At 39.6% G+C, this 16,594-nt stretch overlaps 1 protein-coding gene across 1 annotated transcript in view; it reads left to right on the plus strand.

The window, feature by feature from the left end:
* The window catches only part of EYA2 (EYA transcriptional coactivator and phosphatase 2), a 65,856-nt gene that overhangs the window by 35,133 nt on the left and 14,129 nt on the right, over positions 1-16,594 (plus strand). The window contains exons 8-9 of the mRNA XM_032218385.1: positions 1,012-1,095; positions 13,471-13,560. Coding sequence (XP_032074276.1) covers positions 1,012-1,095; positions 13,471-13,560 — 174 coding nt within the window. The remainder of the gene's footprint in view (positions 1-1,011; positions 1,096-13,470; positions 13,561-16,594) is intronic.

Genomic DNA, 16,594 nt, shown 5'->3' on the forward strand with positions numbered 1-16,594 from the left:
CTTCAAACACTTAAAGTAAATATGAATAACTTCATAAGAATAAAGGCCAGTTTTTCTTTTTCTGGACAGCTTTTCTCAATGTATTTTTATTTCTAAGGATAACCTGGCACTAGAGAGCTTTGCTTTGATTTATATCATGCTAATATTGCAATTGAAAAGGAATTTATTAAAATTTATGGGAAGGATGATGGCAAACATCAAACGAGATGCTTATTCATTTGGTGGAGGCCTTGTCTTCACCTTTCTGTTTTACATGAAAGAGAAAGGAATGCATCTAATCTAAGCCTCAAGCAATTTTTTAAAAAGCGATACATAATTTATTGATGTGACACTCAATGTTCAAAGGGGCTAATGATTTGAAATAGTCACAGTAAAAATCAGAGGGAAAGTGAAGGGAATATGTAGGCGAGGAAAAAAAGTGAAAATTTCAGAAGCATTATTGCAGTTATAATAGCAATAACGCTTAGACTTATATATCGCTTCACAGTGCTTTACAGCTTTCTCTAAAAGGTTTACAGAGTCCGCATATGGCCCCCAACAATTTGGGTCCTCATTTTACCCATCTTGGAAGGATGAGTCAACCTTGAGCCGCTCAGAATTGAACTCTTGGGGTGAGCAGTGAGTTAGCACTGCAGTACTGTATTCTAACCGCTGCACCACTACAGCTGTATAATAGTAGATTGGGACTAGGAAGTTGTTTTAACTACTTTAAAGAAAAGGGTGTTTTTGTTTGTTTGGCCTTAGTCTTTTGGAGCAGTTTAAAATAAATAAGGGTGGCATCTCAAGGAAGCATTCTTCTAGGATGTTGAAAGCAAGAGGAAGGTATAAGAAGAAAAGGGTGAGATATTTTAGGAACAGGAAATCTTCAAATAGCTGAGGTAATGCCCCACACAAGCAAGATCACTGAGAGGAAGCAAAGAGTTTACATAGTTTTGTAATCCAAAATTAGTGTATTTCTGCCAGTAATTGGTGTATTTTTCTGTTTTTCCACCCCTCCGTTTTCTACAACAGCGTGTGTTTGTATGGGACTTGGATGAGACGATAATTATTTTTCACTCCTTACTCACGGGAACTTTTGCCTCCAGATATGGGAAGGTACTGTTGAATTCACTTGTGTCATTTTCTAACATTATTGTTTGTCCAATGAAAATTGTAAGGGGAAGGGAATCAGAATCCTAAGCACTGTTACTCATCTGATATATCAGTGATGATACTCAGTCATCCAGGTTGTCTGAAAGTTGAGTTATGACAACTGGGCTTACTTAAATAATGTGCTTGTACTTGGATAGTGTTGTATTTGAAAAGTCAAGTTCATAGTTTGAACTTAGTACTGGATTCATCTTTAAACAAGGACAGCTAGATCTCAGCAAGGAGCAGGAACATTTGTTTTATTATTTATTTAATTTTATGTTCCTCCCTCATCTCACTGATAGTGACTCTGGATGGCTAATAATATGATAAACAGTAAAAATAAGTCAGACAAGTAAAATAAAGGAATTAAATTAAAAACCAAAATGATGGGTAGTCTGAGAGCGGGCATCTTTTCTACTCAGTCAGCTACCCCCAATGTAGCAGGCCTTGTCAGGGCCCAAGGCAAAGCAGAAAGCCAGGAGTGTGGGGGCGAACCTCAGTGCCAACGGGACAATATTCCAGAAGCGGGGCCACAGCAGAAAAGGCCTGGATTCTGCCAACCACAATTATTTGGCAGACAGGATCCAGAATAGGCCTTTAACTGCTGGAATGTGTGGGGCAGGCTAATCACATTTAGATTTAGATTTTATTAACATTTGTAGGCCGCCCTTTTCCCTGGAGGGACTCAGGGCGGCTCACATAAAATCAGGGAGGGGAAGTACAAACAATGACATAGACACATATAATAAAAGTAATAAGCAACATACATTCATCATTCGGGAGGGGTAACTATCCTTGTCCCCAGGCCTGACGGGCTAGCCAGTTCTTGAGGGCTGTGCGGAAGGCCAGGACGGTGGTGAGGGTACGAATCTCCACGGGGAGTTCGTTCCAAAGGGTCGGGGCTACTACTGAGAAGGCCCTCCTCCTTGTAGTTGCCAGCCGGCACTGGCTGGCCGATGGAATACGGAGGAGGCCCAATCTGTGTGATCTAATTGGTCGCAGGGAGGTGATTGGCAGGAGGCGGTCTCTCAAGTATCCAGATCCACTACCATGCAGGGCTTTATGAGTGACTAATAGCACCTTGAAGCGCACCCGGAGATCGACAGGTAGCCAGCGCAGCTCGCGGAGGATAGGTGTTATGTGGGTGAACTGCGGTGCACCCACAATCACTCGCGCGGCCGCGTTCTGTACCAGCTGAAGTCGCCGGATGCTCTTCAAGGGCAGCCCCATGTAGAGCACATTGCAGTATTCCAGCCTAGAAGTCACAAGGGCCCGAGTGACTGTTGTGAGTGCCTCCTGATCCAGGTAGGGTCGCAACTGGCGCACCAGGCGAACCTGGGCGAATGCCCCCCTAGTTACAGCCGTCAGGTGGTGGTCAAACGATAGCTGTGGATCCAGGAGGACTCCCAAGTTGCGAACCCTCTCTGAGGGGCATAAAATTTGACCCCCCAGATTGGGATGAGACAGCTCCAAAGATACAGGAATATGGCAGTACTGTTCAAATATCTAAAAATATGTCACAGAGAAAAAAATTAAGACTACAGAATATTCTTGACCTAGACTAAAAATGCAAAATAATAGATTTAAATGACCAGAAGAGGTTGCAACCGAATAAGGGGGAAAAAAACCTTGCTGACCATCAGAGCATGTGGACAATAGAATTTGACCAAATCAGCTCTATCATTGCTGCCTCTATGTTGACTTGTGCTTGAAGGAAGTTTTAATATGGAGGTTGAGATTATAAATTTTGTATGTTAAGTTTTTATTTGATTCTGCCATCTTCCCCAAGGCCCCTCCTTTTTCCTTGAAGTCAACCGCTGCCATCCTGATTCATTTGACTATTTCTTGCAGATATTCCTGCATGCAATGTACTTCTGCATCGCTTTTCTGAAATGCCTAAGACTATCCTTTGTATTATCCTAAGGAGGTTGGACATGTTTCTAAATGTATGATCTCTACAAGATTCCTGTCAGTTTTATAGAAAAACTCAGAACATTCCAGACTCATCCAACATTACAGAGAGGGCTAATTAAAAATACTACTCAGGTTTAAAATTATTACCCCTTTATTGCTGTTTACCAAAAGATGTGATTAGAATCTTCCTGCAGAGATTTACAAATGCATCTAAAATCTGTTTCACAATTTTTTTGTTTTTGGAAATCGGATGTTGACAACATGATGTAACTTTAGGCATATTCTTTGCTCCCAGATATGAGATGCAAACTTGGCTTGAGCACAAAATAATTGCAGTTTTCCAGCATACAACATTTAACTAGAGGATTTATCTGCAAAATTATAATGTGTATAATTCACAGCTTTTACATATCTACAAACTTCACAAATATCTAGAAAAAATAGCAGAACTCTAAAGTAATCAAGTCTTAACTTGTGTAACACTTTTTTTTACTGATAAACAATAAATTCATTCTCTTTTGATATTACATCATGTTCCTTCTTTCATGTGGTATGGAAAAGGTTATTTGCTATTTATCAGAATGGGATTACTAACTTGGCAGTTATTTAAATAGACTTGACTATTGTAGCAGTGACTGCAGAAATAAAATTTGACATCATTTTATAGTTCTACCAGCTGCTGTAGCTTTATGATGTCTACAACAATTGGGATAAGTAAACTGAAGCTTAGATTTATTGCCCTCCTTAAGATTTGAACACATGTAAAAAAAAATTCAACATGTTGATGATACAGAAACCTTCTGAAGACTTTTTACAGACTCTACCCTTTCCCTCTGAAAAGAGAGCGCATTTGTTTAAAAGTTTGGTTTCTTCAATCTTAAATGCTCCAGTAGCAACTAAAATGAAATATATTATGCACTGTGCTTAACATAACACTGTGCAGGTACTCCTTGACTTAATGTCCACAATTGGGACTGGAATTTATTCATTTAAAATATTTATGTCCCCCCCCCCCATCTTCTAACCCAGAGGTCCCCAATCCCTGGGCCAGGCTCCATTCAATATTGGACCAAACAAGCAGTGGGAGAGCACATGCATACAGCTCCATTTGCACAAGCAGCAGGTGAGCATGTGCATGCGTGTATGCATACACAACTCCACTTGTAAAAGGAGTTAGCAAGCACACATGCGCAAAGCTCCATTTGTGCAAGTGGTGGGCACACATGCCTGCGCTCAACCTCTCCTCTTCCCCCACTCCCCAAGTCCTCTGGAAAGCCAGAAAGGTTGGGGACCGCTGTTGTAACCAATTCTAGGCACCCCAATCAAAAATCTGAATCATTGAGGGAAGCAGTTATTAAGCAAGATGTCACAGATATGGCTATGTGATCTCGTGAATCTTAGGCCCATGAAATTTGAGATAAGGAGTAGGTTGATACCTCAGGAGAGTGGGGGAGACCCTGGAAGGCCCATCACAGGCTATAGTGCCCAGTGTGGATACTGAAAGGCCTTGGCCAGCCACTGGCCCCACTGGCATGCATAAATCAAGCCACATGACCTTGGCTGGCTATCAGGCCAACTGGCATGTGGAAATACATTGCAGCCTAGGCCTAATCCATGCCTCATTAAACCGAGGACGCCCAGCCCACCAGGATCAGGAAGGTTAGGTAGGATAGCATTGTTTGGGAACTTAATAAACTTGACAGAGAGGCCTTGAATCCTGTGGATATTATGCAGAGGTGGTATTCAGCAGGTTCTGACCAATTCTGGAGAACCAGTAGTGGAAATTTTGAGCAGTTCAGAGAACCGGTAAATACCACCTCTGACTGGCCCTGCCCCCATCTATACTCTGCCTCCCGAGTCCCAGCTGATCGGGAGGGAATGGAGATTTTACAGTATCTTCCCCTGTTACACCCACCAAGCCATGCCACACCCACCAAGCCACCCCATGTCCACAGAACCAGTAATAAAAAACAATTGGAATTCCACCACCGATATTATGCCGCCCAATACTTGCCTGGAATGTCCTCCTTTTGGTCCCTATTGGCAATACATATTACACTGGTGAAAAACAAAGGAGACTTCAGAGGAACCTTGTCATTTCCATGGCATCAAAGAACCCCTCAACCTAATTTGAATTGATTTGCTTGGTGCTGCAATCACAAAGCAATTATTTGTAGGTATGAACCAGCTTTGAGCTATATATGTTTTTAAAAACTATTACTTAATGTGCATTGGAAGAAAGGGAGAAATGTATTATAAGTTATAAAAGCATTAAGCTCATTTCATGGAAGTAACACATGGATGTTTTGCAGGATAACTTTTTTTGAAGAGCTAAGCAAAACTCCCACTTTGAAACTCAATAGGCTGGAGGTGGTATTCAGCAGGTTCCGACCAGTTCTGGAGAATCGGTAGTAGAAATTTTGAGTTTTTCTGAGAACCGGTAAATACCACCTCTGACTGGCCCTGCCCCCTTCTATTCTCTGCCTTCTGAGTCCCAGCTGATCGGGAAGAAATGTGGATTTTGCAGTAACCTTCCCCTGGAGTTGGGAGGGAATAGAGATTTCACAATATCCTTTCCCTGCCACACCCACCAAGCTATGCGCACCAAGCCATGCCACACCCACCAAGCCACACCTACAGAACGGGTAGTAAAAATTTTGAATCCCACCACTGCAATAGGCAAATCTCATGTCAAGCCCAGTTCTTCCATTAGAACTGTAGGCAATGCACTAGGAAATTGTTCTCCCACAAAATTACTTGGTAAAGATTATGCAATCCATTTTAATCACTATTGAAAAGCAGTATTTCTTCAGACAGGTTGTTACTATAGGGGGAAAAATAAAGTCAAGGTAAAAGATATACATAATGATAGAGAAAAAAGGGTTAAGGCAGAAATAAGTATACAAAGATAAGAAATGAATATATCAAGTATTACGTTCTGCAGGAGATAATTAGCTATCGGTCTTAAGAGTATAATCAAAGGGGGAAAAACAAGAAAGACTTCTGATGTGGAGATTCTCCCCCCCCCATAGAAATGACTGCATGCACTCACCTTCCCTTGATAGTTATGTCAATGGTGAAATTATATTAATTGCGCTAGTTCTCATACTCTTTGTACTCAGTAGGTTTCCCATGCAAATCTTGCAATATAATCCATCGTTAATTACACAATGACAGGCATTAGTTCCCTCATTGCAAAACCAGTATATATTAAAACAAAATCTCTGGACAACTAAGGTCAGCATAAGACTTGTGAACACCTGGTGTGTTTTGACATTGTTCTAAGGTTGTCGTCTTTTCTCTTTTCTGGCTTTTGGATCTCAACAGGTGGGCTAGAAATAGGAAAGTGTATTATACTAATGCTTTTTAGTACTAAGACACAGGAAAGGAAACACAATCGGAGTGAAGTAATGATTTTCCATGGGAGAAAAAAAAAATCACCTACTAGTTTTTAAAACAGTTTCTCTTGCCCATAAGATATTTTCATTGCTGGAATGCATTTCTTCTTCGTATCCTGAGCTCTTTTGTTCTAGAATTACTTTACATGAAAATTCTAGAAAGTTCTGAATTTTTTTTTTAACCTGGCAGATATTTCATGGGATAAGGTGAGCCATTAACTTCACATATATCAGTGGTGTGCTGAGAATGCAGGAAGGCAGGATAATAATCAAGTGGTGTTAAAATCATAACTGTTGTTGTTTGCTGGCATATTGCATGGTTTCAATCAGAATGGGCAATTTATGGATTTTCCAAAATCTTGTAAATACATGGGATATGTTCCAAAGCATAGATTTTAGCTTGTTTGTTTAAGACATGGCATATATGTACATTGAACATTGTTTCTGCCAGTCTGGGCCCTTTTGAGGGGATTGAGGGCTCCTATTCTCATCAGTGCCATAGGACACTTAGAATATAGTGCTGCCAGTACTTGGTCTTTCATTAGCCAGCTTTTGAGCTCATTTGGTGCTGGTGCTCTATGTCCCATTTCATGGGAAAGGCATGCTAGGCCTTTTATCACCCATGTCAGAGCTCTGGGCTTTGCTTAGGACATCAAGGTCACCAACATTCAATTTTACCATCAACATTCCCTCCAATTGCCTATGAATTCCGTGGTGTCTTTGAAATGTTAGCTCTCTTTAGCTTTCTTCTTTCTTGGCTTTTTTCCAATGGTGAAATTCAATTTTTTTTTTTTACTACCGGTTCTGTGGCTGTGGCTTGGTGGGCGTGGTGTGGCTTGGTGGGCATGGCAGGGGAAGGATACTGCAAAATCTCCATTCCCAACCACTCTGAGGCCAGCCAGAGGTGGCATTTGCCGGTTCTCCGAACTACTCAAAATTCCCGCTACCAGTTCTCCAGAACTTGTCCAAACCTGCTAGATTTCACCCCTGCTTTTTTCCAACTCTTCCCTCTTTTCTGTCTTCTCCCTCACCGATGCACAACCAAGCCCCTTTTAAAGGGCAGGCTTGCAAATTTGAAGTAGGGACCCTTGAAGAAAAAGGGAAAGAAACGATGAAGGCACGGACATTTTCTACCAGTACCTACCCTTCTCTTTATAAATGCTGAAAGTGTCTCAGCAATGGCTGCAGCTAAGCAATCTTGGGCTTCTAATAACTGGCTGGAAAACCAGCAGAAAATTTCAGGCTAGATTGGAAAGACAGGCAAGAAGTTCCAAAGTCCAGGGTCCATAATGGAGATGGTCTTCCACCTGTATAGTCGATACACTATATCATGGGTGTCAAACTCAAGGCCTGCGGGCCAGATCCGGCCCACTGGGTGCTTAGATCTGACCTGCAGGGCTGCATGCGGGCCCTCCCAAGCTCTGTTTTCACTGGCAGAGGGTTGCAGGAGGCCGTCCCAGCCAAAAACGGAGATCGGGAGCCCATTTTTGCTGGCAGAGCATTCGGGCCACCAAAGACACCCTGACATGTGTTACATCAAGCTGGCCATACCCCCCCCAGCCTCCCCCCCCCCCCGAGGTGAAACACAACCCTGATGTGGCCCTCAATGAAATGAAGTTTAACACCCCTGCTCTATACAGTCTTTTTTATGACATTCTTAACAGGCAAGTATTCGAATTTGACAAAGTAGTATCTTTTTGTTAACTGTATGAGTTAAGAATAGAATTATATTCTGAATAATCACTTAATTAAACACCCTTTTCAAATATTGTCTCCCTATAATATACTTAACTCAAAATATAAAGCAGGATGGAGTGTAATTTGTCAATGGGTCATTCACGAAAAGTTCTCATAAAAATGAGTAGAGTTGAGATTTAATGTGCAGTTACCAAAGTAATTTTGTCTGAAAATTAGTTCCTTATCTGAAAAACAGTGGAAATGTTGTTTGAACTTTTACTAGCTAAGACTTTACTTTTACTATTCCTGTACTAGGAAGAAGTCAAAACTGGCACTTAAAAAGTTAATTGTAGGGAGTCAAATCCACTTGTTTGGTTTGTAAAGGTTCTCAATTCTTGAGTTCAGATCAACTGTCTGCTTCTCCCTTGACCTCTATTAGCCAATTCAGAGTGGCATGTATTCTTTGCTTTGTTTGGGAATTGGCCTAATAAGTATGGGCCCCATCAGGACTGTACAAGCATCTAAGGAGTCCTCCATTCCTTTGACAAACATGAGGCAAAGTGCTTAAGAACATCTGTTTATTTTATTTCTTTAATGAGAAAACCTTCACTCTTCTTCCTGGTTCAGCTGTGTTTATTTACATTTTGTTACTCATGTGCACTGGGTACCTTAGAATATTAAAAGCCATTGGAGCCTATTAAGAGACACCCCTCTTGAAAAATGAAACTTAGAAGGGAAAAGGACAAGCCCTTCTAAAGAAAGACACAATTCTTTGGAAGTCTATCAGATAGATTATAAAAACAAATATGCTTTAATTCATAAATGGCTGGATTAACTCAATATGAATGAAATTTGGAAAAGTGTTTTTTTTTAGGAAGTTGGAAATATTTGCTTTAAGCAAATTAAAGCTAAATCATGTATTCAATGCTAAATAATAAAAGCATATAATGAATGCAGGCAGCTTCAAAGCATTTTGAATGTCTTGCATTTAGCGCAAGATAGCTGGAATAGAATGCACTATGATGTAGAGCAGGGGTGTCAAATTCAATTTCATTGAGGTCTGCATCAGGGTTGCGTTTGACCTCAGGGGGTGGTGGCCAGGGTTGCCATGGCCAGCTCGACATCACTTGTGTGGTCACTTGGTGGACCGAGAGCTCTGCCAGCGAAAACAGGCTCCTGAGCTCTGTTTCTGGCTGCGACAGCCTCCTGCAATCCTCTGCCAGCGAAAACAGAGCCTGGGAGGGCTGCATGTGGCCCTCTGAGCCCCATTTTTGCTGGCAGAAGCACCACGCACCGGTCCTTTGCTATTTCCAGGGCAGCTTCACGGGCCAGATCTAAGTACCTCGGGGGCCAAGTGTGGCCTGAAGGCCTTGAATTTGACACCCTTGGTATAGGGTATCTACTATATAGGTGGCAGACCTTCTCCGTTATGGTCCCTGGACTTTGGAACTTTTTGAATAACAATATCCAATGGGACATTCAAAATGAAGCCCAATCGTGATCATATGACAGAAATCCAATAAGGCAGTATGAATTATAAATAAATAACCCCACCTGTCCCAGGGCATGTTAAAAGACTCAGATTTTTAAAGATTTGCAAGTTCACAACAGGGTTGGGACCCCTTAGACCTCAGGGGGAATCTACTTTGTAGGACAGAAGGGTCACAGGGATGTTTTCTGCCAACTCAAGGATCGTTAGATAAACCTTCAAATTAAGAGTTGGAAATGCCTTACAAAAATAGAAAAGCTCTTTTCTTCATGCATATAGATTAGATGATTAGATTAGATTAGATTAGATTAGATTAGATTAGATTAGATTAGATTAGATAACCCTAACCTTAACCCTGTCTGACCCCAGAAAGTTGCTGGGTGACTTAGAGTGCATAAGTTAAAACCAGAACTAAAAAATCTTGATAGGACTACACAGCATTCCCAACATTCAAAAACAGACTCAGCGGAGACAGGCCTGGAAGTGGGATATCTTGAGGGAGTCGGGATTTGTACATATCAGAGGGCAAAGCCTGCAACAGAAAAGACACAGGAAACATTTAATTGAGTGGAGTTGAAGGGCATCCAGGCTGCTGAAAGGCACCAGATATACAATAGAACAGTGGTTGTCAACTTGTGGTCTGCAGATCCCTGGGGCCCATGAAGTGACAGGGAGTCCACAAAGTCCTGAGGAAATGTTATGATTTAAGTCTTGAGTTAAGTCTTAGTGGTCCATGGCCATGGTCAGTGGCCACAAAAGGTATTTAAAGGGGGTCCATGGTGAAAAAAAAGATGGAGAACCACTGCAATAGAAGATACAAGCTCTCTTGTATACAACATTTTCTTCCACTCAGTCTGGTTGGAAGAGGAAAGCGACGATAGTATTTGGCATAGCTGGAAAAACACCAAACATATCTTTAAAACAGCAAAAAGATTTTAATATTCCTGCTAGCAATTATCTTGACTCATTAAACCATTCTGCTATATACATGGTTGTCTCAATTTTTGCTATGATTTTTTTTAAAAATCTCTTTTAAACATTTGAAAGTATACCGTGTTTTTCCTTCTTCTGTATACAAGATTTTTATATTAATCCTGCTTGCGCCTGTGCCTCCTGGCAACCATTAATTTGCCATTATGTGAATTTGTTTTATGAAAAGATTCATGACTGCTTGTAAAAAAAACAGTTGTCAAAAGAGACCCAGTCTGACTCTTTTATTGACATAAATGATTCCCCTAAGCAACATTTTAAAATAAATAATTAGAGAAGAATGGAACAAACGGCATTGGTGGAGGCAAGTAGAATTTGTTCTGGAACTCAAACAAACTTGCTTAAATGCTAAGTGGTATAATTGCTTTCTTATATTCTCATCAAGGCATAACACTCAACAACTAAAGAATAAAGATAGCCTATCCTCACTCAGGCATGTGGCACACTCTCTTTTCTCCCACTCCCAATCTCCTTTCTTTCTAGTTAATACAAGCAAACAAACTGGTTCCATTTCCAAGTAATTAAACCAAATTAAAACCATTAAACTCTTTGGTGACAACTTTATTATTAAACTAACCACAAAGATGAGATTTAACTTGGAAGGCTTTGCATTGTGCAGTAATCTGCCTTTCACCTTTGGCTGACACCTCCAAGAGATAAACCCCCCCCCCTTTCCTCCCTGTAGAATGGAAATCTGACAAATATGCTTAATTAATGCTTTCTTCCTGGTGGAAAAGTCATTATTTGTTCATGGCATCAGCAAGTACTTGGCAGGAAGGTAGAAAAGTCTGATTGTTTCAATACAAGAGTCGCTGCTGCTTGGAGCTTTTTGTGTGTATGGCTTGTTTTTTTTAGAAATGCCAGAGAGATGTAGAAGTTCATGACACAAACACTTGAAATATCAGATGATTTGACACCTGGGTAAGATGGAAGAGCACTCGAGCCCTGGCCATTCACGAGTGGCAGCGTACAAGTCTTAACAGTTTACCACTTAAAACCTAAGCCTGACTGTGAATGATTTGGAAGCACAAACTGAAAAGACAAAGAGTGACTTGCGTTTGAGAGATTGCCAAAGATAAAATTTGCCTCCAACTTCCTGTTACAATATCAGCAGGGGTTGTTGTACTGGTGATGATGGAGGAAGGGGAGTTGAGGGAGAATTGCACGCAGAAGTCCAGCCAAATTTATACAGACTTTAAAAAAAAAAAAAAAAGGAGACAGAAATAACTAAGTACATTTTAAAACAAGTCTAAGCAAATGTTTGTTGTTTGTTTTCAAAATAAAACTAAGAGCCAGGGTTTCAGAGCCTGAAATGATTTTGGGACAGTGAGTTTCATAGGTAAAGGTAAAGGTTTCCCTCACACATATGTGCCAGTCTTTCCCAACTCTAGGGGGCGGTGCTCATCTCCGTTTCAAAGCTGAAGAGCCAGTACTGTCCAAAGACGTCTCTGTGATCATGTGGCTGACATGACTAAACAGCAAAGGCGCACAGAACACTGTTACCTTTCCACCAAAGTGGTCCCTATTTTTATACTTGCATTTTTACATGCTTTCGAACTGCTAGGTTGGCAGAAGCTGGGACAAGTAACAGGAGCTCACTCCGTTATGCGACGCTAGGGATTTGAACCGCCGAACTGCCGACCTTTCTGATTGACAAGCTCAGCGTCTTAGCTACTGAGCCACCGTGTCCCATTTCATAATTTCATAATCATGCTAATAAACACAAGTGAGGAACTCCAACAGAGTGTTGCAAACAGGCCTTCCATGCACTCATACTCTTTAGTTCACATTCACTTTCATCTGTGGAATAGTATCTTAATGAGTTGAACTATTTTTCTTTTTTTCAGTAAGAGGAAATGTTCCCATTCAAGCTGGCATCAAACAAATTATTCTGTTCAAAGCTTAAACTCGGAATATTTATTACAGAGCAAAGCACAGATTATGGAGGATAAACTAAGTAGGACCACATGTGTAAATCTCTGACAATAATCTTTCCTATCCACCACCATCCTGATCAAAGTTGAGTCACAAAGTGTGATATCGGGATTACTTGACTTTCATGGGATTGTTGCATTTTTAAAGCTAGTGTAGATTTTTAAGATAGAAAACCAGGTTGAGCGGTCCATGTATTCCATTGCATTTGTATTGGTATGGTGACCCTCTAATAAGATCAAAATCACATGTTTAATATCACAGCAACCTTCAAGGTTAAGCCAGAGTATGGTAGTAGTATCCTATCCAAGCTATGTGATTTCCCACTTTCATGGTGATCTGTTCCTCTGACTTTAATGTTTATCATTAAAATTATTCCTTTGGAAAATAAGAATGTGAATTAAGATTCCTATGAGAACTAAGCAGTGCAGAGATGGTACTGGAGATTCTACATGGAAAATACTACACTCGCACAAAATTATTCAGACGAGCTCATCACAAAATAAGTGAAGCTGCTACTTGATGTGATTTGTGTGATGTTCTTACACTATATGGAATTATTTTTGAAGCAACAGTCCTGATCAGGGTTCAAGCATTTCTCTTGATTAGTTTTGCACTAACTATTAGTAATTACCCATAGTAATTACTGGTAGCACCCAGCAAAACACAACTTCTTATGTACAGGTTCTAGCTTATAGGCATAGAGCGTGTGCTTTTTATCACAAACAAGGGTAAACAAGGTTTGCAAAGGTTTTAGAAATGTTTTAGATGTGCAAGCACAATCACAACACCTATAGCCTATTCATCAAAATAGTCCTCCTTCTACAGCAGAAAATGTCCTTTCAGAATTAAAGCCCATAATATTTACTTTCTTGAACTTTCACTCTGTCAAAACAGATAGGTAGAAAAACATAAATAGCTTTTATTTTTCCCCAACAGGACACTACTACATCAGTTCGGATAGGCCTTATGATGGAAGAAATGATTTTCAATCTTGCAGATACACACCTGTTCTTTAATGACCTGGAGGTAGGTACTGATTTTGTTTCATTTTATTTCTTCTCTCATCTAACTGGGAATTATGAAGACTGGAGGGCACTAGATTGGAGGTGCTGGCTCGAACAATCATCATTTGTTTCTTTTCTGCCTTTTATCAAGCAAAGCAAAAAATTCTGAGTAAAGTTCAACTTAATCATGGCCTGAGGCTTCTCCACCGAGGACTACTTTGAAGGTTGCAGATGATTCTTGGTTCATATCCCATGCATCAAAGTTAGGAAAAGAAAACTAAAGCAGATATGCATACATGTTTGCTTCTGTAATCTTCCTGTTTCATAATACAAGTATGGAAGTCACTCAGCTAGTTAATAATAATCAAATGGAAATAGTTTTCACACCTTAGTAAGAGCTACAGTGAATGCGCTTCCTCTTATTTGAACATGTTTGCTTTCTTGTTTCATTTAGTTGCAATGTTAACAAATGTACTGCTTCACATCTGGGTATTTGATGTTTCTAAATAAATTTTGGACCACCAAAACCATCTAAGGAACAACATATCTGTGGAGTTCTTGCTGCTCTCTGAGCTGGGTTGTTTTCTTGCAGGTGTTTCACTACCCAACTAGGTAACATCGTCAGTTCATTTATTAGTCCACTAATGATGTTACCTAGTTGAGTAATGAAACATCTGCAAGCAAACCACCCAGCTCAGAGAGCATCAAGGACTCCACAGGTCAATCCTGAGCTACATATATTCTCTTCTATTAGAATAATATAGCTACTATGAATTACTGTAGCAACCACGCAAACAAGATTATTATCTCACTCCCGAATTCTAAAATAGTTAGAAAGAAAAAGGTTATCTTTCTCACCTCTACTTAATTCATTTCCACATAATAGGAAATTTAGGATTATGATTTGTGGTATAGTCAAAGACTGCATACTTTCTCTGTAAATTATGCAAACTTTTTAATTGATCTGGTCATTTAGCAGACATCAGGTATGTTTATAGTACAGGCAAGGAAACCAGGTCTTTAAGGTCTTAAAAAAGGCCTTCAGGGTTGGGAGCCATCATGATCTCAGATTGTTTCTGGATTAGTAAGCACTCCATCTTTCTGGCATTAAATTTAGTACTTCTCATGCAGTCCCTCACAACTACCAGACACCAAGTAAGAACTTCTATCAGTTTACCTGCTTGGCCACGGATGGAAATAAAAGGTTAGGTATTGCCAGCTAAACATGCTCTCTTTTTCTTTCTCTTTTACCGATCTGGAATTCACAAATCTGAAGATAGTTTTAAAATGCTTTAGACTGTTATAGTGCTTTTTACTAGATTAAATAATAGCTAAAGTTTAATAAGTTAAGCACAAAATTTAACAACTGGGAACTACGTATTCAGAATCTGGGCATTTCCAGTATAATGACACATGTGGCAAACTGGGTCCTCTGACTAAAATAAATGTGCTATACACAACCACAAAATAAAGTTACAGAGCTAAAATTATATTCAGTTTAGTTTACGCAGCTGAATGGAGCAGTTTGTGTTGTGTTGTGGTTGAAATATCCATGGATAACATATCATTCCTTTCAACAGGTTACCAAAGAAAATAAACAATCTTATAACATCAGTTTATTTTCATAAATATTTAGAATGCACCTATAATTATTATTAGATTCTACTTATTAATAGTAATTTCCACCTACTAAATACTTTAGGGTCCAAATTCTGCCTATTTTCAAAGTAAAATGCATGTAAAAGTCCTGGCATGTGATTTTTATTAGTATTCACTTCAGTGAATAGAGTATAATAATAGTATACAGTATTATAAGAATAGAGTGAATTCAGTTGAATTGGAATATTTCAAGATGGAAACGAATGTGCAGCTCTCCCAAAAACATGTTGTTTGTTACTTTATTAATTTTAAAAACTTATAAATAGAAACTATGAAGACCCTTGATCAGGATTGTGCGAAATATAGACGAGAGAGAGAGAGAGAGAGAGAGAGAGAGAGAGAAGAGAGAGAGAGAGAGAACAGAAATCATGGGAAGGAAGAAAGACCCCATTGATCCTGAGGTAACTTCACTTCCCCTGTTTAGAGAAAGAAAAGAAAGATTTTCATTATATAGGGGTTATCCTGGGAGTTAAAGTCCACACATCTTAAAGCTGCCAAGATTGAGAACAGAATATTTCAACCCCTCTCTTTGAATTATAGTTCCACTTCTAATTGTGCCCCCCTTAGTGATTGCTATTTATAGTTAATAAAAGATGTACCATGCAATTTGGCCCTCATTTCTTTGCTAATTAGAGCTTAAATCAAAGATAATTTGGCTCGGGGCTTGTGGTTTTGGATAGCAAAATACTAGGGGCAATAAAAATGGGACAAATATACTTCTTCCATCTTTCTTTAATGGCAAAAATCAAAAGAATTAAAAAAATATTTTAAAAAATTGATATATTTTTTCTACTTCAACGAAGAGGCAGTTTGATCTAGCAACTAAGGTACCAGGCTAGACCCATGAGACTCTGAATTCTAGTCCTGCCTTAGGTATGAAAGCCAGCTTGGGTGACTTTGTGCTAATCACTCTCCCCCACCTCATAGAGTTGTTGTGCAGAAAAAAAGGAGGAGGAAGATTATGTATGTTCGCTACCTTGAGTTCCCTTTAAAGTAATAAAGGTGGCATAAAAATCTAATAAATAAATAGTTTATCAGAAAAAGATGTGATCATTAATTAAAAATATGTTTAAATGTGTCAGAATCTGAACTTTTTTTTTCTTGTTTGTGTCAAAAGAATGTAAAATTCTTCCCCCAAAAGTTTCATTTTTCACCTCTTAAAAATATCACTGGCCTCTTCATTCCGGGAACCTAATAGTTCTTTCATGCTGAAGTTCCCCAAATACTGAGCCAGGAAGTAGTCAAAAGTCCCAATTCATCTGTTTAGCAATTCTACAGGAGTAAATACTGTGTGACAGTTGATGGAAACCGATGCTCAAATTCTGGTTAGAGTGGATCTCTCAGGATTCAAACTGAATGAGATGTAGGAGACAGAATAGACAGAAATACATTGACTA

Source organism: Thamnophis elegans, chromosome 5, assembly GCF_009769535.1.
Source record: "Thamnophis elegans isolate rThaEle1 chromosome 5, rThaEle1.pri, whole genome shotgun sequence".
Taxonomy (NCBI): domain Eukaryota; kingdom Metazoa; phylum Chordata; class Lepidosauria; order Squamata; family Colubridae; genus Thamnophis; species Thamnophis elegans.